At 43.2% G+C, this 22134-nt stretch overlaps 1 protein-coding gene across 13 annotated transcripts in view; it reads left to right on the top strand.

Annotated features, from left to right (window-relative positions):
* The window catches only part of WWOX (WW domain containing oxidoreductase), a 547784-nt gene that overhangs the window by 203916 nt on the left and 321734 nt on the right, over window positions 1-22134 (top strand). Inside the window, exon 9 of one of the 13 annotated variants that reach the window (XM_054078611.1) lies at window positions 15776-15907. The exons of the other annotated variants lie outside the window; for them this stretch is intronic. Within the exon in view, the coding sequence (XP_053934586.1) occupies window positions 15776-15892 (117 nt within the window). The 3' untranslated portion in view covers window positions 15893-15907. Of the gene's footprint in view, window positions 1-15775; window positions 15908-22134 lie in introns of those variants that run through there. 13 annotated transcript variants of the gene reach the window in all.

Here is a 22134-nt window from a genome sequence, read left to right as displayed (position 1 = left end):
TCAGAGGGTGAATCTGGTAAAAATGGGTCCAGCCTTTAAAGGGTTTATTACTTTTTGCCTGAGAATGTATGATAGGAGTAAAGTTACAGAGTTGTTTTATCCCCAAATTTTCCTATCCCTCAGGCCTGCACTATGCTCTTTTTGCTTTCGGTGTAACTGCCCTTGTTGTTAGAGGGAGTGATCTGGAGCGTTGCTGGGATTGTTGGGCTCCTCTGGTATCACAGAATGTCCCAAGTTGGAAGAAACCCACAAGGATCATCGCATCCAACTCCTGTCCCTGCACAAGACACCCCCAGCTTTCACATGCTTCTGGAATATTGTCAGGCCTGACGCCATGATTGCTTCCCTGGGAGCTGTTCCAGTGCTCCACCACCCTCTGGGTGAAGAACATCTTCCTGATGTCCAATGCAACCATCCCCTGGCACATCTTCCTGCCATCCCCTTGGGTTCTATTTTTGGTCGTCAGAGAGAAGAGATTACCGCCTGCTGCTCCTCCTCCTCCCCTTGTGAGGAAGCTGCAGAACACAATGAGGTCTCCCCTTGGTCTCCTCTTCTCCAGGCTGAACAGACCCAGTGACTCCTCTTATGGCTTCCCCTCTAAACCCTTCGCCAACTTGGTGGCCCACGTGCATAATTGGAAGGTTTCTTAACAAGCCTTGTACAATAACATGTCCAGCTGTTAGTGCAGGTTTGTGGCTGGTGTGAAATGTACCTCGGAAGCCATCGCTGGTATCAGGTGGCAGAGGTCAATCAGTTGCATTTCTTTTCCTAAAACCCTGGTGTAAGACAGGCCCGGTGAAATGTGGGCAGACAGACAAAACGAAGGACAGAACAAAGGATACAAAAGCAATGTCTTTATTCTGAATAAAATGGTCTACACCATTATACCTCATAGTTCAACATTTTTTGTATTCATAAATTACAGTGACAGGAAAATGTAATGCTCACCCATTCATTTAGGTTGGTATGAGTTTTACGTTAAAATGCTTATGAGTTTTTATATGTTAAGATTCCTTAGAGAGAAATGAAGGCCATTAAGGAGCAAAAAGACCCGTATGTGTTTCTGTGTGTATACCTTCATCAAATGCTGTTTTATTAACAATAGAAATCCAGAGTATTTTATGCACCAATTGCTTTTTCCTTTCCCTTCTCCAACAAGTATGTGGATATTGGTGATTATAATTTGAGTATCCTAAGGAGGAAACATCTTTTTACTGCAGAGAAATGCTGTGACAGAAAATAGTTTTCTCTGAATTTGTTTAGTGCTTAATACTATGGTGGCCAGGTAATAAACAAAGCACTTTGTATTAATTTCAAGCAGACATTCTGCTTTCAGCTTTCTATTGTTTTCCATTGTACCAAACCCAGGAATCAGTTCCGGCAGTCTCTGTTCTTTGTTAGTTTTGTAAATTGTATCATTTGAGCAACCAGAAGTTGTGTTTGGGACCAGATCCCGAATCAATGAGAACAGAGAGAGCTTCATACTGCAAGGATATGGGACTATACCTTATAGAAGGAATAAAAGCTTTTAACTGTTGTATCCAAACCTCCTTGGGAAACCAATGTTCATGTAGATTCCATGTAAGCCAGTTTCTTCCCTCCAGCCATGACCAATGCCATCTGCTTGAAAAAAGGAGAGTAATGTAATCTCCATCCTTGTCTTCCTTTCTTCTAGACTGTAACCTAAGCTGTAAAGCACGAGATAGCACTGAGAATTGGGTCTGCTGAGCTAAGTCCTGCTTGATAAACATAATGGCTTTGCCGGCAGGAGACATGGTGTCTCTCAAGGTTCCTCTGTGCCAGTAAGATCCTACCCCTGTCTCCTTCAGCCTCCTCTGGGTAGATGAAGGGACGCAATGCTTCAGCTTTGCCTGGGCTCGTTGCCTTCTCTGACCTGGCAGCTGCCTGGCATTAAGGGGCAGCAGCTCGCTGGCCCTGGAGCCCACACTGCACTGGGATTGTGTGGTGATGCCGAGAGCATGGAGGGCATCGCTCCCTCACCCTTCCCACATCATCATGGCCCAATGGGTGATGCCAGTAGATAGTCTGTAGAACTTGGTAAGGAGTGGGGGAGTGGAGGTTGTGCGATGTCTACACTTGTGTGATATCAGGCTGGTTTTCAGCTTTTGTCTGAAGAAACAACCAGAACTAAGCCCAGCTGGTTTGTGACAGCTCTGCTAGGAGCTCTTCTCCACCACGTTCTTCTGTCTTTCCATGAGATAACAAAATACGCAGTTTGCATTGCAGGTTCAAAAAAAGCAAGTCTGCAAAAATCAGCCTTCCTTAAGAAATTAAATCTGTGTCGGAGAGGGTCTAACAGCAAAAAGTCACAGTGTGTTAAACATGCAGGATTCCGGAAGCCCTTCTGATATCCAGCTTGGGCATTTAATATAAACACATCTTGGTACATTTGGCATTCTGGTCATAGTAAGAAAGAGCTATTTGTAAAAACTTACATATGGTCATCTGAACTAATTGCTAAAATGACACTACATTAATTGGATAATTAAAGATTGCGAACATGTGGCTATTGTATTCCTTGGGCATTAAGCCAACATTTTCTGTGGCTGGGAAAGGGTCCGTTAAGATAATTCACAATTCATCTGCTGTATCCTTTTTCATAGGAATAAATAAGCAACATGGGTCTTAAATTTAGATTAGAAAAACTTGTAACTGGTATTTTTAAATTGAGTTTTAAGGCACATTTATGATTTCCGTGGCGCTTATGTTTTAACACTTTTGAATGGTGGCAGCTTTGATTTTTTTAGCATCCATCTCACAAATTAATAGTATTGATTTTTCGTTTAGATTTATTGTTAGTGTTTTGGAAAGTGTTCTGTAATTGTAGATACTTTGTAACATGAGACCTGGTGCTCCCTGCTTTATTTTGAAGAGGATGAGGCTTGGCACACAGTTTGAAGAGCTTTGTGATGCCAGTAAATTGTCTGTGTCTGTCAAGGTTATTTGCCAGAAAAGTGATGGCTGGTAAGTGGGATTCGTTTTGGTGAGTGACAAAGTGACCCCACAAATCCCTGCACCAGCCCGTCCCTTGTATGCGTGCGTGTGGGTGTTTGGGTATCATTTCTCTTGTTCTTAATTTGAAAGTAAAACCTGTGGTCTCATGATGACCTGAAAGTGCCTGACCCCTAAATGTAATCACTCCAGACTCCTCTGAAAATTGACAAATATGTCAAACTTGCCTTGGACCATCAAAACGTTTTTGAATATTTCTTTTGCTAGCAGGAATCCTTCGGAAGTTCATAGTTATCATTCCAGCATGGTTTGGTCTCAGTGCTGTGTTGATACCCATACTGTGAGTTTATAGCAATATCGTTTTCTCATTTTATCCTGAATTATCAGTTTTGTAAAAGAAAAAAGAAAAATCTGGCTTACATTCTGGATGAGCAACTTATTGATTGGTTTAGTCTGAGCAAAATGGTCACGAACGGTCAATACCTGGTCAAAAAGGTATCAGAGGCATATAAAAATAGATCTAGAGTTTTTATTTAGATGTTTGTTGACTTACATATGCTTACGTTCTGTTACTTTCCCATTTTTTTTAAGTCAGTTGTAACAATTATTTCAAGACAGGAACACTGGAGAGAAAGAAATACAGGAATACTTTTTATTCAAATGAGTAATCATAATTATACTTTGCGTGTGTTCAGTGGTTTTAACCAGAAAAATGTATCAAGCCTTCAAAGTTTCACTTGATTCAGGTAAACATTGTCATTAGAAGACAGGGCTGCCTCTGGTGTTATTTCCCATGGATAGGATTTGTCTTTCTCTGCAAGACTTTTATTGCAATGTGCGTTGTCCACCTTTGTCCATGTTCATATCCAAACCAAGAGTCTCATGGTTGTGTCAAAACTGCTGCAGTTTCCTTTACACCCCAACCGTATTGTATCTATTATATCGCCACAGTGACGTCGAGGTAACTAATGATAAACTAACGATAAAGAAGATAAACTTGTCCAGCCAAAAGCACGAGACATACTCTGACTTCCCTGAAAATGAAAATTAGAACTGGAAAGGTCATGGGAAAAGAAGATATTTCTATAGATGGAATTCCATCCAAATGTTGGGTGTTGCAACCTGAACAGCGCGTGTTTAGAATGAGAAATGATGCTGAATCACTTGTCGAAGCAATTGGTGTTGCATTGGAGAACAGTTCACTGAGATACATTTTCCTCTTTGTTATGAAAGGTATTAAGACATCTCAAGAACAAAACCCCTTTCAGAGTGTTTGTGGGTGTACCTGAGTATCTGGCGACAGATATAATAGATAATAATTTGCAAACAAAATCAGATTTACTGAGATACCTGATTTTTCAGAAAGTAAAGAAGCCCCTAGAGTTGGCAGCCAGTAGCAGCGCCTGGTTCTGCGCAAGAGCACGGAGTACTAACTTTGCAGGCGGCTCGCACATGACGTGCCATGCATCCTCATTGCCAGTGGACAAGCAAGGGCTGGTTGTGCTTTTGAGTAAAGCTGTTACTGGATTTTGAGTCTCAATCCACCCAATTCTGAGTAACAATCTGTTCGCTGACATCTCTCAGATGGGGATACCCTCTGATCATCAAAGCTGAGTGTGTAGAACCCCAGAAGGCAGAGGGCACTTGGTGTATGTTTGTGTTGTTTGGTTCAGTCATCTCTTCAGTTGCAGCACTGAAGTGCGTCTGAAATGTGCCTTGCGCTGGGCAAGCTCCATCTCCAGGCCACGTGCGCAGCACCGAGGCTCGCAGCGCCGCACACGCGTGTGAGGCACTTTTTGTAAGTCTAAACGTTTCCAACACTTTTGTTTGCCACTGCCGGATGCAGTTCAGCAGCTGCCCCAGCAAGGGGAGCTGTAGATTAGTGTGGACACTCCTGTGGTTTCATAAACCAGAAATTCCCAAAGAAGAGCATTTTCTTGAGGATCTGTGTATTTCACTGAATTTCTGAATTTTCACAATAATTTCAAGGGCGGGTTCCATCAAATCCTTGACTGCGGGTTTTGTGCTTATTCTGTCCCAGCCCTTCCACCCTCCTCTCAAAATTAAAATGTTGATAAAGCACTGCTGGTTTTGTCTAATATTAAAGCAGCATCGATATCAGTTCAATCTGGTCCTGGATAATCCGGTACAGGAGTCAATGAACTTAATGCAGTATTGGTAATCCAAAAGGGTTTGAGTTAAGTGTTTTTGACATGCAGAATCAAGAGTCAAGGGCAAAGCAGACTTTAAATATTCCTTCAGCACCGTCTGGTAGGGCTGTAATTGAATACCTCAGGTGAAGCATCTGATCAGAACTAAAGCTGGTTAGTGTCTTATCACCAAACAGGAAGGTGCCGCGTGCCTTCTCTACACAAGTGCTCTTTTGACATTGGTGAAAGTCCTTTGAGGTCTCGGTTCACACTGAAAATCCTGTGAGGCATGCATTTGCACATTATAGGATGAATTCTGCTTCATCTGGCTTGCTCCATGGCTTGGGTGTCATTCCAGCAGTTTAATAGTTAATGCCAATGCAGCTAAAGGACTATGAGAAGTTGCACAAAAGGAGGAATCAAGAAAGGAATAAATATTGCATGTTTGTGTTGCTAATGTGATATAAATCCTCACCGTAAAATACAAAATGTTTCCACTCTGACCAGAATTATGGATCCTGTGTTCCTTTAAGAGGCATGTGGAGAGAATTTAGCGAGAAGACCTGTATCAGGAGACTGAACTGCCAGAAATTTTCTATCGCAATCTATCTCTGGGGCTGCAAGGAATTGAGCAGAGGAAGTCTGGGCATAAACAATGTGTTCAAATGTCTGGGAACAGCCAAAGTTTTATTACTCTGATTTTGCGTTAGGGGTATTGTGATATTCGATATTTTCATTATCAGCAGCTCCTGTAGCCATGTAGCGAGGGGTGATTCTCCCTGCAAATAAAGGCCCTCCCGCCTCTGAGTGTGGACGATATCTCGAGCACATTGTGGGGTCAGGCATGGGAGCTCAAAGGAGAACTGGAGATTTTATGCTCTGATTTGTATTTTTTTATTACTAAGCATTTTGACAGATGAAGGCATTGTCAGTTGGTCCTTTAATTTTCATATCCTTTGTTAGTGGTACTCCCTAAGACTTCAGTCTGCATTTTGTTAAAATAGAACTTACCAGGGCATTAGCTATTTTTACCATTAATAAAATACCTCATTTCTGGAGGGGTGTGTGTAAAAATAATAAATAATAATTATAAATTTGAATCAAAATTTTGCTATTATTATTTCCTGATAGAAAGAGCCCATCTGGATTCATTTTAACTCCTCATTTGAATATGAAATATAAGAATTTAGATAAGGAGAGGATTTTGATATCACTTACATTGATCTAAATCTGTCTCGCATTTCATTAAGGCAGGGATGCTGTTAAAGTTTTAAAGGTAGTACTAGACTGGGACCTGTCTTGTTTTCGTCCTGGGCAATCATAGGAAAGATAACTGTACTCCACCACGTGTCATTAATTGTGCTTCACTGATGGAGCTCCATTGGTGCTGTTGAGTCTGTGTCAGTGGAGATGTTGGTTTGTGAGACATCTATTCATGGGAATGTGAGGAATTAAGATTTCGTGTTTTCTTTCAGGAACCATAATTCCAATTGTGGTTCTTCCTTCTAATATATCCTTAGTAAAAGTGAAGGCAAGAAAGTTCAAATTACTTGGTAAGGTCAGCTCCTCAGTGTGGTTCCTGTGGAATCTGGAACCCCATTTTTTCAGGTCAAATAATTTATAGAGGATTGTGATTTTTACATGAAAGACTTACGTTTTGTCATTAAAATTAAGGTTATTTTCCTTGTCTCTTCTCCCTCCTTGGACGTTGACTTCGACAGATACAATTCCTAGCATTCTGGGGGCTGATGAAAGAATTCTGTCAGGGCTGTGAAGTTCAGAAGCTTCTACTATTTGAAATAAAATATCCATAATGGGTGAGAGGAGTATTTCCAACTTAGAAATATCATTTAATGTGTTCAAGAAAGGGTACAAGCAATGTTACGATTAACACTGCTTTAATTATAAAAGCCCATGAGCACTGGGGCCGAGTGGTGACCACAGCTGGTAGGAGGCTTGGGTAGGGGATGCATCAGAAAATAGTCGTGTCAGGTTAGAGAGCCTCATTTCACTATGATTGGGTTTGTATCCACTTCGTACCTACTTTTCCTCCCTGATTCTAAAAAGGAACAGTATCTGACCTGACAGGCAGAACACAAGAGCTGAGAACAATCCCATGAAGTGGCTCCCCGTGTCCCTTTGTCTCTCCTCCCCAGCTGCCCAAGGGCTGTTGGCCATTGGAGAACTTTCAGTGCCATCTCCCTCAGTTCATTGCGCTCCCTCTCCCATCTCTGCTGCCACAGTTTGCTCTCAGAACGAACACATGCGATTCAAATTCCGATTTCTTTATTGTGGTTGGTGTTTGGAGTTTCAGTTATTATCTCTTTCCTGTTTTTTAGCTGTGTGCGCTAAATGTTTAAATGATATATTTATCAGAAGCGTAAAAGAAGTTCCTCCTAGCGAGAGCTGCATTTCACAGTAGCACAGTACATAAAGCAGTTCAAAAATAATATCCTTAACATCCAGTATTCACGCAAAATGCAGTAGATGTGTTTCTGAAATAAATATATTCCATTTTAAGTTACCAGACTGATTCCTGAGGATGGTGAATAATTCTGTAGAGGCATTCATTGCAGAGCTCACCATGCCGCATCACTTAGAAGAGTCTGGCAATGTGGAAAAAATACAGCTCTCAAATGAACAAACCTCAAGGCAGTAATATTCACCTTTTTTCATTTTCCCTTTCATTCATAATTGATTCTAAACGTACGTGAATCTTTCAAAATAACTGTCTTATTGATTGGAAACAAGCTATAAAATGTCATTATAAGAGTCATTCACTCTTTCTCTCTGATTACTGTAAACAGACATTGATTAGGCAAAATGCTATTTTTTCTTTTCATCTATTGTGTGATTTGTACCTATTATGTATGGCAAATAGCATGAGGGAAATGTCACAGATAGAGAAGGACATTTATCATGGATGATATCTTGTGTTTAGGCAGCTAAAGATTAAGGATTTTATATTCATGCGAAAGGCAGGGCACTTCTTGGTCTGTGCCATTACACAACATCTGCCGAAGCCTTTCTTATACAAATGTAAAATACTCTAAAATCCAGGAACCCGCTGCTCTCAGGAGCCACTCGGATCATTAAGTTTCTGTCTGATACATGCATTTGCATACATTATCTTAAATGTTCAAAGAACACGTAGATGTGGTACGTCAGGACGTGGTTTAGCAGGCGTGGTGGTGATGTGTTGGTGTTTGGACTGGATGAGCTTAGACGTCTTTTCCAACCTTAATGATTCCTTGATTCTTTGATTCCTGTCTAGAAATGCCTTTTTACAGATGGTGTGAACTGGTTTTTATAGGTGGGTGATATGCGCACACTGTTAATAAAAATACACCTGAAGAAGTGCCACAGCAGCTTACAGTTTTCATCCCTTTGATAACGAAGGGTCCGTGCTACAGACATCCATTTCAACACTGAAACTTTTGTACATGTGGAGAGGGGCTCTTTGATATCCTCTGAGTGATGGATATTTGGAATAAGGAGACATAAAGAAGTTTGTGTTCTATATCACTGTAGGACTGAAACCAGTAAATTTTGAAGGACGCTTGTTTTTGTTGGCAGGCTCTTACTCTGACTACATCATCAGCATGATTCCTGCGTAGGTGTATATGAAAACCCCCATAGGTAATAGCGAAGAATTATTAAAAGAGGTATTTTTTAATTAACTGCCCAGTGCAGTTGTGCACATTCCTGGCAGAGTGCAAAGGTGCTTGAAATCCTTTGGATGGATGCGTGTTTGTACCCCACTCAGACAGATGTGGTGGGCTGCCTGCAGACAGCCAAGTGAGGACTACGTTCCCCGATGTAGCAGCAGTTGTTGTCTTTGCTGTGGGTTTCCATTGTCTTTTAACACGGGATGCCACTTCTAATGTTGTAGCAGGTAGAGGAATTCTCTTTAAGTGGGGGACCCTTCAGTCGCAAGGAGTTTCAGAGTGGCAGAAGCCACTGTCTTACACAACATCCATTGACTGGACGTGTAGAACAGGGTCCAATCTTGTAATTGGTTTGTGAACCTGGTGTTTTCACACTTTCAGCAGGAACCAGGAGGCCTCCCTGGTTCTCTTGCACTTGGTTCCTATTGCACCATAGCCAGTGTCTGGAAGTGCCTTTTATGCTCTTGGTGGAATCAGCTGGGGAAGCCACATAAAAAAAATAAGTGGAAAATATAAAACGAGAGGAAGTAGTGGAGAATTTTCAGTGTTAGGTATTGATTCCCCAGATTGTGAGCACACAGGAACGCTGACACTCAGGGTACCTAATTGTGATTTTATTGACTATCATTTCTACCTTGTTTATTCTGGGAGGATCTGTTGGCTGCTGTGACAGATGTTTTTCACTCATTCCAAGTCTTACAGCTCTGACCAAATAGTCCTTTGTCCTTTTTCTTCATTTTCGCTTAATACAACGTCCCTGCCTGTTTAAGGTTTGTGTGAACCATAGCTGCTGCTGAAGTGGAATACAAAGCCTTGTAGCAATTCCATAGACTCTAGGGGGGACGTTTGTTTTTCAAAATTAGTTGATCTTCATTCCTGGAAAAATTTGGCAAGTCACTTGCTGAAATCCTCTCTTAAACATGCAGATAAAACAAGACGCAATCAGGTACTAGGTGTCAGGAACAACGGGTGAGTGCTATGTACTGATGATTTTATTGTTTTCTCAGTTTACACTACTTATTTGTGGTTCATAGGTAATGTGTGAGCTATTTTTCATGCTTTGCTCCATCCAGTTCCCTGTATAACAAGCAGCCACCACAAGTTACAGAATATGGCACCAGTTCCCCAGGTCAGCAACATCTTGGTTCTACTTGGTTTATGGTGTTCCCAGGCCCAGACCAAGGTAGCAGATCTGGAGACAGTGCTTAGACTGTAAACAGCGCTGGACTTCTATGGAGGCTTTCAGATATGAAGAAAGAGGCATAAGGAAAGGAAAGATGATAAATCTTCAAGGGTTGGATGCCAGAATATGTCCAGGACAGGCAAGTACGGGTCAGGGGGAATCCTGATGGGTGCCTTCATGCATCTGCAACAGCCCTGCCTTCTCACCTGCCTCTTACTGAGCCGCCTCTCCTGGAAATGCTCTGCTGTCTCTCCATTTGCAGAGGTGGAAAAGATGTATAGAAATAGCACAGAGCTCAATGGTTTTGTCTTTCTTTCCAGTTCAATTTGTGGTGCTTCCCTGGCCCAGGGCTGTTCAGTGTCTGTCTTCTTCAAAATAGATCCTGACCCTCAGACATGCTCCCGTGGAGAGAGGAGATGGGAAAAATTCTGTCTTCACCCTTCTGCATGAGAAGAAAAATCTATTACATTAAAAGATCCTTTTCCATGGTCTTCTACTCCGCACAGATCCTGCTGGGGGGGGAATTAGAAAGATTGGTGTACATGACTCCATTTTCAATCTAGTTATGTTGTAACAAAACCCCTCCAAACCAAACAAAAAAAGCAGTGGTGAGCAATTTAGTTTTTAAATAACACAAACACCATAAGTCAAAAATAGTCATGTTTCTCCTCTAGTAATTTTAATTTTCACATTTTTCTGGTGTATGGTATTGCAAGGTGTCATTAGAAGTTTTATGGTAATGATTACATTAGCCTTCCAGACCATTTTTACTAGCCTTTTTTAGTGTCATGTTTGCTACATAAGCCTAATTTTATGTTATTGCAATGATGTTCCATGGTGTGTTCAAATAATCGATAACCGTACAGGGGTAGTTCCATTGGGATCACATTATATGAGTTTATAATATACAATATATGCTTTGATGTATACAGGGAGCGTTTGCTGGTTTTCTCCCTCTTCTTAAATACAGAAATTTTTGGTCGTGTTTATTCCCCTCGTCAGCATACTTTATCATATCAAAGCCTTTACAGACAGTGTAGAACTCCTGAGTTATGTTTGGGTCATGTTTTGCAGTGTGCCCTTTAATACTGTAGCTTTAGAAATGCAATTTTCAGCCTCTGCTTATTAGAATATGATAAAGTATTCCTGGTCTATGTCCAGCTCCACTAATCTCCAGACTACACTTCATGAATTAGGCATGAAGATTTTAGTCAATGTGCTTTCAAAGACCAATGTTTAGGGAATCATGGATTTTCTACAAGCTGAGGGAGAAATCTATAATAGGAAGAACTGATTTTCAAACATCATATTCTGTAAGAGAAATGACCAGTTCTGGCTTGGAAACAGAAAACATTTCCTTTTAGAATACTCAAGAACTGGTTAAAAATGTATTGTCGGTTTTAACTTATAAAAGGAATAGCTTTTTAAAATGTGCTGTAAGTGCTGCGTAGCATGTGGAGGCTCATACATATTAGGTGCCACGCCGACACCTCCCCAAGTAGGGGTTAAAACCAAGTCTCACTCAAGTTGGATCAGTTTAGTGGTATCAACCTGCTCACTGATGGACGTTCACCTGCTTCACCCGTGTACTGCTCACACGCAGCGAAGCCTGCTGCGGGGAGCTCTGGCACAGGCTGCTGGAAGGTGGAACATATAAACTGAGTTTAAATTCCATCCTGCTGTGTTAGCTTTCACTGAAGGGTGGGTCCAGACTAAACAAAATCATGCAGGAAAATATTCAGATCTGCATTTATAATGCCATCCAGTCTGACCCCCAGGTGTCCACTTGTGCCCTTAATTATCTTTTGTTGCTCGGTAAGACTCGCGATCTTGCTTTCTGAGGATTATAGGCTCAAAGATGATTCATGAGATAGTCATGTTGAGGGATACCTGTAAGCCATCACTCAGGCTTGAGAGAACCATAAACAATATTCACCTCCCTGGGAAATGTCACCTGTTGGTGTGTTGCATAGCCTGACTTTAATAGTGAGAGTTTTTTTAAGAGGAAGGGGGGTATAAAGGCAGTCTTAGTTCAGGCAGAGTCACTTTTTAATGCTGAAGACTGATGCAACTACCCAAGTCCAACTTTGCAGTGTTTTCGTAGACCTTTTTTAGGGTGTGGTGTGTAACCCTTGTCTTAGGTACTGGCAGCACTGTTACACAGTCCTATAGCAGTTGCGTTCCTTGCAAACCAACTAGTTACATAGTAAATGAAAAGTTAACCTTTCAGGTTTCTTGGCATTGGTCTATACTATGGAGTGTTGATAGCGTCTAATGCCTGATATAGAATCATAGAATCACCAGGCTGGAAAAGACCTCTGAGATCATCGAGTCCAACCATTCCTATCTGCCACTAAACCATGTCCTTAAGTACCTCATCTACCAGTCTTTTAAACCCCTCCAGGGATGAGGACTCCACCACCTCCCTGGGCAGCCTCTGTCAGGGCCTGAGAACCCTTTCAGGAAAGAAATTTTTCCTAACGTCCAATTTGCACCTGCCCTGGTGCAGCTTGAGGCCATTTCCTCTCATCCTATCACCTGTGACTTGGGAGAAGAGACCAACACCCACCTTGCTACACTTTCCTTTCAGGCAGTTGTAGACAGTGATGTGGTCTCCCCTCAGCCTCTTTTTCTCCAGGCTTCTCTAGTAATTACTACAGAAACAACTACTCTAAGAATTAGTGAGCAGTGCTGGTTTAGCCATTGAAGAATTAAAGGACATTTGTAACTTCTCTGGATGCACATGGGAACCTTTCTGCCTGAAGGAGATGGCCTTGTGTCATGAATGCCACTGTCCCTGACTCCTTCCCCAGACAACCATGATAGGAGATAGAAGGGAAGGGATGTATGTATGTTTTTAATGATCACCTGCCTTGTGCGGCATGAAGCCATTCTACCAGACCCAGTGTTTTTACCACTTTTGGTAAATCATACGTGATATGAAATACCAACATTGCTTTCATTTACTTGTCCTTCTTAAAATATTTGCTGTGTTTCTTGTAAGGGAAGAATTTTTCTGTCCTGTGAAGCAGATGTGTGTGCAGTATCACTTCCTACCTGAAACCCTGTTGCATGTGCCAATGCACACATGCGTATATCCACCTCCGCTACCACGTGATGTGCTTAAAAAGACTAAATGCTGGCTTTCATGTTGTTCTTTTCCAAAACATTCAGTAAATAACCTCCGGTGAAAATGATTCTTAACCTCACATTGTGTAGTTGAGGGTGACTCCAGAAAACATAAAAAGCCATGTCTTGGATTTGCAGGCTGCTGATGACCTTGGACTTCCTTGGATTGGAGTAGCAGCATCACACAAGAGCTTTGTGCTCTTTTTCAGTGCCATGACAGCATCCCTACAAGGAAAATGAGGCCTATAGCTGAATATGCCCAGTGTTGAACACCAGCTTGCATCCTTCCGTATTCCCTGTAAAGCCAAGCAGAATGATAATCAGATGGCAGTAATCAGCATTAGCCAGGGAGCAGCCAGTCCAAAGGTTGTACGATAGGCCCTTCCTCAACATCTGTGTAACCAGGGAGCAGGGAAAAGCGGAGCAGTAAATAGGAATCCTCAATTAATTACACAGTCTTGATAATGCAGAAGTGTGGAAGAGTTTAATGTAAAGCAGGGGGATGTGTTAATTCACCAGCAGCTGGAAAAAAAATGGTGATGAAAATTGCAACCTGGAATAGCGATCAGCACTTTCCAAAGAAAGAACAAAAGATAGAGCTAGCTGTATGATTATGGTTTCATTACCAAATTGTTTAAATTATTTTCTCTGTGGAACAGTAGAGACAGGTGAGATTAATGCTGGGAATATTAGACCATGCCGATCCCAGCTCTCCAGTACCCGGCTGTGTTTAAAGTGCTGCGCTGGGCTTTGCTCTGTTATTCTGTAGTGGGGTTAGAAAAAACATCCCGTGTTGCGCTTTGCAGCGTCAGCCAAACCAGGGTTACGGCGCAGAGAGGGAACCTGCTAGGAGGCTGTTTTTCAGAGACTGAGCATTTAGAATTCTAGGCTTACACTGTAACATCAACGTTGGTGCTGGTTTGGAAAACTTCTTATGAGCTGGGTAACACGTTTCTAAAACGTGCACAAACAATGTGCTAGCATCGGTGGAGGGGTTGGGAGAGGCTATTTCATAGTTCCTTCAGCTACGATGAACTCAGAATGTTACCATCTGCTGTCTGTTGACTGTCTCATGCTGCTTTCAGTGTTCTTTGGAAAACAGAAAGAGAGGATAGACCTAAATTATTAGACTGTGTTATCAAATAAATAGTTTCAGTACTTGGAGCTGTAGAGAAGCATCTCATGATTTTCAGAACAGAATGGCAGCAGCCCAGGATCGCCAACTACTACACTGCACACAAACACCAGTAGGCCCCCAGCGTCCTTTTCAAGTTTCTGAACTCCTTGCAAAACACAGTCAGTGCTGCCCAAACCTGGGTTCATTAATTCCCAATTTAGGGATTTGGGCTAAACTATCCCTGTGTAACAGTTTTAGTCCTTCAGGGCCATTGTTTCCTATCCATTTTTAAATCTTTTTTTTGGACAAGCTATAGATGCTGTAAATAAAACTGCATTTTTCAATGGGTTCCAGGGACTAGAATCTCAGATTACCCTAATTTGTCTCTCTATTTACAGGAAAGTTCTGTGGTAGGTGGTTGGCAGATGTTGACATTGTATTGTCTTTCCTGTGTTTGTGGGCAATAATGGATTAAAGAGCATCTTATGGGCTGGGCTGTTTTGCCAAAATACATACTGATTAGACTATAATTCACATTTTCTCAACTCATCACTAGAATTCTTGCTGATGATTGATAGACTGAAGGCAAGGAGTCTCAAGGGGTTCTTATCTAGAAATCCTAGAAAGGACGAATAATTAATTTATAACAGTTATATTTATAGCAAATATTTAATGTGCTCGCCTGTTTTCTGGCTGCAGTGGGATGATTTTCTGCAGGAAAAAACAGAGGCAAAGCTGTAGTCCTGCTAAAAGGAAGTGGGAGTTAGGCACTGCTGGGCCATCAGCCTTGTGTGTTTGGAGACGGCAAACTGGTCCCAGTGCTCTCATCATGTCAGACTTCAGCTGAGCATCCCATCCTTAATTTCAAAGGAGAGGATTCAGCATATGTGTAGATAAAGTAGTCATTTTTATCATTAGACAAAATTTATTAATAAACTTGCACATTACCTGAACCATCAGATGTATTTTTATTTCTCTTTTGTTTTCCATTTGGTCCTATCAGTTGTTACAGGAGCCCTATTGCATTCTCCTCTCTTCTTCTTAATATTTCTCTGGATAAGCCTGAGATTCCTCCATCCTCTCTCTACTTTTCCACAGAGAAAATGATTTAAACAATCAGGAAATGAAACCATAATTATATAGCTACCTCAATCTTTTGTTCTACATCTCTGCTGTAGTGCTGTGATGATATAGAATCATAGAACGGGTCGAGTTGGAAGGGACCTTAAAGATCATCCAGTTCCACCCCCCTGCCATGGGCAGGGACACCTCCCACTGGCTCAGGCTGCCCAAGGCCCATCCAACCTGGCCTGGAACACCTCCAGGGATGGGACAGCCACAGCTTCCCTGGGAAACCTGGGCCAGGGCCTCACCACTCTTACCGTGAAGAAATTCTTCCTAATGCGTAGTCTAAATCTGCCCCTCTCCAGTTTATATCCATTGCCCCTCATCCTATCACTACAGGCCTTTATAAAGTCCCTCCCCAGCTTTCTTGTAGCCCCTTCAGGTACTTGGTGGTCGCTATAAGGTCTCCTTGTCGCCTTCTCTTCTCCAGGCTGAACAAGCCCAACTCTCTCAGCCTGTCCTTGTATGGAAGGTGCTCCAGCCCTCTGATCATCCTTGTAGCCTCCTCTGGACCCGTTCCAACAGCTCCATATCCTTCTTATTTTGAGGATTCCAGAACTGGACACAGTACTCCAGGTGAGGTCTCACAAGAGAGGAATAGAGGGGCAGGATCACCTCCTTTGCTTTCAAGATCTTAGCCCACACGAGCAGATCTTAATCTAGGTCCAGAACCAACGTGAAAAGTCATTTCACACCATCATTTTGTTGGTTTTAATGATTTAAATTAATTGGGATTTTGTGCATGAAAATACAAAATGACCGTCAAACCACAGCCAAGTACAGTTTAGTGGGAGAAGAAGCTGAAGCAAGCAAATTTAGGACAGAAAGAATATTGAAATTGGATTGGCAACCCTGGTTTTCCCTCATGGCAATTATTCAAATTGTTTTCAGAGTACACCTTAGTTATGGAATATGTTCGTAAACTTTTCTTCTAATGCTCAGCTGTACAGTAATGTAGATGTGTGATCTGACACCCAAAGAGGCTTTTTGGGAGCTAAGTCTTTGCTAGCAGGTGGATATGAGTCTTGGTTCTGAAATATTCACTAAATTTAAGGTTGTTTGCCAAGCTAATAACACATCAATTTTCTGGTCAGACCCTTTATAATGTCGATTATGATCCAGTTAACATTACGTTATGATTACATGGGGATAAATAAAAACTGCCATTTTTCTATATTAAATTTAATTGGAATACAATGCTTCTGTAGTTGTATTTATGCAATATTGAATTTTACCTGTTTATCTCTGATAAATGCTGTTGAATCACAATTATTTTGCATCACCATTCCAAAAAACTCTATTCTGCTTACAGTTCTGTTTATTTTAGGACTTCATCCTAAATGAGCAGAGCTTCTTAGGGCTTAAAAGACCCACACATGCACGCGCACTGTCACGTCTGTCCACAGGCACGAGCTGGGAACTCACAGTGGGCAGGAACTGAAAACTCATAGATTTTAAACACAGTGTAAAAGCTCACCAGAATTATGTACAGAGAGATAGATAATTTTTATTTTTGTTCATATATTACCGGATTTTAGTGGTATTGGGCTTATTTATGCTGAATTGGGCATATCAGAGCTTTTATTGTCCTGCCTGTCTCTCACCAGGGCTTCAGCTCCCTGTTATCACAAGAAAAACTTGTTTCTTTTTTAAAGCGGGTATTTTTTGTCATCAATCCTCTTTGATTCAGTCCTACACAAGTTTGATCAAGCCACATATCCTCTCACTAGGATCAATTTTAACCATGAAGTATAGATTGAAATATCTGTGTGTGTCAGTTTGACAAAGAGAACAGAGGCACTATCTTTACTGGAACCGTATTACAGTTGACGGATTCCTTCCCCCACCTCCAGGTATTGACTGAGCACGTGGGGATCAGGCACTGGGACCAATGTTGTTTAATATCTTTGTTGCAGACATGGACAGTGGGACTGAGGGCACCCTCAGCAAGTTTGACGATGACACTAAGCTGTGTGGCACTCTCAACATGCCGGAGGGAAGGGGTGCACGCAGAGGGACCTGGGCAGGCTGGAGAGGTGGGGCTGTGTGACCCTCATGAGGTTCAGCAAGGTCAAGGACAAGGTCCTGCACCTGGGTCAGGGCAATTCCAAGCACAATTACAGGCTGGGTGGAGAACAGATTTGGAGCAGCCCTGAGGAGAAGGACTTGGGGTGCTGGGGGATGAGAAGCTCAACATGCAGCCACGTTTGCTCGCAGCCCAGAAACCATTCATGCCATGGGCTGCATCCAAAGCAGTGGGATCAGCAAGGAGAGGGAGGGGATTCTGCCCCTCTGCTCCACTCTGGTGAGAAACCACCTGGAGCCCTGTGTCCAGTTCTGGAGTCCTCAGCACGGGAGGGACATGGAGCTGATGGAGCAAGTCCAAAGGAGGCCACAGAGATGATCGAAGAGCTGGAGCACCTCCTGTATGAGGACAGTCTGAGAGAGTTGAGGTTGTTCAGCGTGGAGAAGAGAAGGCTGCAGGGAGACCTTAGAGCAGCTTTCAATACTGGAAAGGGCTCCAGGAAAGCTGGGGAGGGGCTCTTGATCAGGCAGTGCAGGGACAGGACAAGAGGGAATGGTTTTAAGCTGAAAGAAGGGAGATTGAAATGAGATCTCGATAAGAAATGTTTTCCTGTGAGGGTGGGGAGGCCCTGTCCCAGGTTGCCCAGAGCAGTGGTGGCTGCCCCATCCCTGGAGGTGTGCAAGGCCAGGTTGGATGGGGCTTGGAGCAACCTGATCCAGTGGGAGGTGTTGTTGCCCATATCAGGTTGGAACTGGATGGGTTTTTGGGGTTCCTTCCAACTCAAACCATTCCATTATTACAACTCTGTTTCACCTGTGTAGAAACCCATCCCTGAAAACCACAATCTACCGTTAAGATTATTCTTACTTGAAAAAAAAATCGCTTTAATTACTGTAAATTGGCTTACTAGAGCAGTTTTATCTATAAATCTGTTTATAGATAATACAATATCCAGTCATCTTTATTAAGGCTTTATTCTGTAAATTAAGTTCTTTTTCTATTATAGGCTTTATAATAATAGTACAGGACCTGAGAACAGCTTTCTGAAGCATAGGTTAAATGTATCTTAAAGCTTAGATGCACACAAACATATTTCATCTTGCAGGTGAACAAAGCTCATCGGGCTCATTCCAAACCTGTAAGTTTTCCTGTGGTTCATTTGTATCTGAATCCTAGTGAGGTGAGGGTGCATTTCAGCCTGTCTGTTCACCAACAGAGGCAACAGCAACCACACTTCTTTCTTCTGTGAACTTTGGAAGGGCTGAATTATCAAACACTGTTATGCTCCTGTCACCCCAGGAGGTAGAACTTACAGGTTTAAATCTATTTTTGAATTGTACTGGTTTTGCCACAGTGGCTTGAGTCATGTGCCATGTCATTCGTCACCATGTGTGAGAACCGTTAAAGCCGTGAGAGTCTGAGCCCACAACTCTGACAGGATGTGGACAGCACAATTAGCAAATCACTTGGAGCAATTGGACAATTTCTGTTGATGGAGAAAAATGATCTGGACTATTTTCAGTCCAGAATGCAGTTCATGGTATGAAGTTACACAGCAGAGGGGAGGGTAACAGGGCTGTGAGAGTTTCCTAAACCATGGCTATGCTTAATATCCTGACAGAACTCGGCAAACATGAGGTTATCCTCATTACTGATGAGCAAAGGGATATTTTCCACTGAATTTCCCACCTCTCCCTTTTTTTTTTTTTTTTGAAGCAGGATGCTATTGTTGTATTTCAGAAAGCCCCAGGCAGCTTAGAAATCAGGCAAAAAATCAATAGCCCACTTGTTGAAGATAAGTGAGTTAGCTTGTGTTGAATGTAACTGAGTACCTAAACACTTCAGTGAGCAGCCTTTGTTTTGGGAGGAAGGAGATTTGTAAGGTTTCTCTTCTGAGGGCCCTGTGGTGGCATCTCAAGCTGAGTAGGGGGGATTTGACCACTCTCCTTCTGTCCTGTTCCTATGTGCTCACCACAGCTCACTGTGCTGGGCAGATTTCCACATATTTCAGAGGTGGTGATGAATCTGAGTGGAGTTTCAGTGAATAACAAGGGGACCAGAACAAGCAGCGCTACACAGCAATCTGTCACGAGCCACATTCTTTCCCACTTTGTGCGGGTCTGGGATCTCTTTCATTTCACAGCTGTTGTGTTTCTGGAAAGCTCACCTCACCTCTCTATGCACTAAGAGAAGAGATGCTTCTGTCCGGTGTGGGCACTGATTTCTAATTCCCCTATTGATAGACACCATCTCTCTTTCCTGCTCCAAACAGCTTCTGCTGGCCAGCATGGACACAGGACGGGCAGCGCCTGTCCCCAGCTCTCTACCCTCTGCTCTGCACTGCAGCCTGAGGAGAAGCTCAAGGCTCTTCCCACTGAAACCACTTTACCACAGCCTTGCGTGTTAGTTGGACCTGTCACCAAGATGATGCCCTAGTTGAGCTGTTTCTGCATCTCTGCCCTGCCTCCAGAACTGGAAGAGAAATGGACAGTTCTTATCCCAGCTTTAGAACATCCTGATGCTTGGGTTTGTTGCCAGCGGAATCTCAACATGACAGAGCAGTGGGAGGACTCTTTGAAGTGGCCCCTGGACGTTTGTAGCCCTGGGGGCCACATAAACAGCAGGGGATGGCATCACCTATTGTCTAACTTCTTTGTGAATAATCAGTTTGAGAGATCTGAAGGCAATTCCCCCCAGGATGTATCTTTCCTAGGACATTGGTCCTCCTGCGAACTGCAGCCCCAGAGCTGAGGAGGAGGCCCAGCCAGTCGGACCCGTCTCTGGTCACAGTGTTCCTGTCGCATCCTGTATTCTCTGAGCGGGTCGAAACCATCCAGCTGAGCTGCAAAGGCTGAATAGCAGAATTGTAACCCGGGCGCTTTAAACATGGGGTCAGAGAAGTTTAGATCTCGAACCAGGACACTTATAGTCATTTTTTATGTTATGTATTTAGTGTAACCCTCATGAGCTTTTTGGACATCCCTCATGGCTTTTACCTGCAGAGCTGGCAGGGCACACTTTCCCATTCTGGTAGTTTATATTTTTAAAACAGTGATCTGTGGCTTTACTGCTCTGGGCAGGGGTCTGCCTGATCCAGGCATCCTGAAATACAGGAACTTCTTTCCACCTACACTGAACAACCATGTACGCTGAGGGCCCAAAGCACAAACCACGATGAACTTACTCTTTTCAGGCCGGACCATGCTGGCAGGTCTGTCATGGCGGGTGATGCATCACCCTGGCCTGTTTCCCTCAGTCAGGCCATCAGGGCTGGGAAGCACAACTTCTAGATAGCTGGCTTCTTTGCAGTTAAATAAATCAAGTCGACGGGTCCTCCTACATAGTACAAAGGAGGAACCCTTACACAGTTTCTGAAGAGGAAACCTGGATTTTACCAGGTTAGCGTTCCTGAGCTGTGGGAGTTTTGACAGCCTGAGACTTTCGCCGGGGCCCTTTCCTTGCAGGAGGGCTGGTGTCAGAGACGTGAAACTCTCAGATGAGATCTTAGGATGAAATGTTCTCCTGTGAGGGTGGGGAGGCCCTGGCCCAGGTTGCCCAGAGCAGTGGTGGCTGCCCCATCCCTGGAGGGGTTCCAGGCCAGGTTGGACGGGGCTTGGAGCCCCTGATCCAGTGGGAGGTGTCCCTGCCCATGGCAGGGGGTGGGACTGGCTGGGCTTTAAGATCCCTTCCAGTCCAAACAGTTCCATGATTCTATGCTGTCTTAGAAGTATTACAGACATGCCTGCCCTCCAGAGTGGGTCAGGGCAGGAGGTGATCCTCCCCTATCTCCCATCCTGTATTCACTTTTGCAGCAAGCCCACGGCTCGGCTGGGCACCTGTAGGTACTTCATGTGTTCATTCGCAACAGCTGTAGATACTAAGTAGGATTTCTCCTGTAATTACTTCTCCCAGCTGCTGGGGACACTGTGGCATCAGGTATGACAGTATCCAGGATGCCTTGCTCCCTTCCCATCCTGCTTGTCTGTAGTTTTCCAGAAGCTGGTGCAGGTAACACCTCTGTTTGTTTGCAAAAGTGTCCTGGCACAGAGTAGACAGTGATGGGGGTAACCACAGTGATGGGGGAAGGTGGCATATGGAGAACTAACCAGGTGTTGTGGAGGATCATCAGCTGATGTTTCTCCTATGTGTCACAGAAAAGTTAGGTTCCTGCAAAGGCATGGTGAGCCTCCCTCCTGACCTGGAAATGCTTTATGCTTCAAATTCTGTCTCCAGCACCCTGCAGAACCAGCTCTTAACATCCCCAGGGTGTATCCTTTCATTGTGCTTCCTCTACCATACTTTTTCTTCCCCACTTATGTATTTTTAAGTGTCAAGAAGAACTTCATCTTGCACTCCTTCCCCTAGATGTGTATGTGTACCTGCTGGAAAAGGCTGGGCAGGGATTCACCAGAGCAGCACCAGCTTTTGGTCTCCAGAAATGGCTTTTCCCTCCCTGTGTATTGGTGGTGTTGATATGGAGCCTGTGGAGGTGTTTGGGGAAGCCAGAACCAGATGGTTTCACGAAATGCCTTCACCTGGGAGTTAAAGCAGAAGATCTGCTCCTGAAGAAGCTGTGTGTTGCCTCCTCCATGGCCCTTAGATTCTGAGAAGATAATCTGACTATAAATTTACATATTAATAATTTACATAGTTATCGCAAAGCCTGCTCTTTAAAATCTTGATAGTGACAGCAGTGTGCTATGTTGCTGTTGACTGATCTGTGGAGTGGCTCTTCACATCAATGATATTATAAGCCTGGAGCA

The sequence above is a fragment of the Cuculus canorus genome, chromosome 13 (assembly GCF_017976375.1).
Source record: "Cuculus canorus isolate bCucCan1 chromosome 13, bCucCan1.pri, whole genome shotgun sequence".
Lineage (NCBI taxonomy): Eukaryota > Metazoa > Chordata > Aves > Cuculiformes > Cuculidae > Cuculus > Cuculus canorus.
This window is presented reverse-complemented; position numbering and strand designations above follow the sequence as displayed.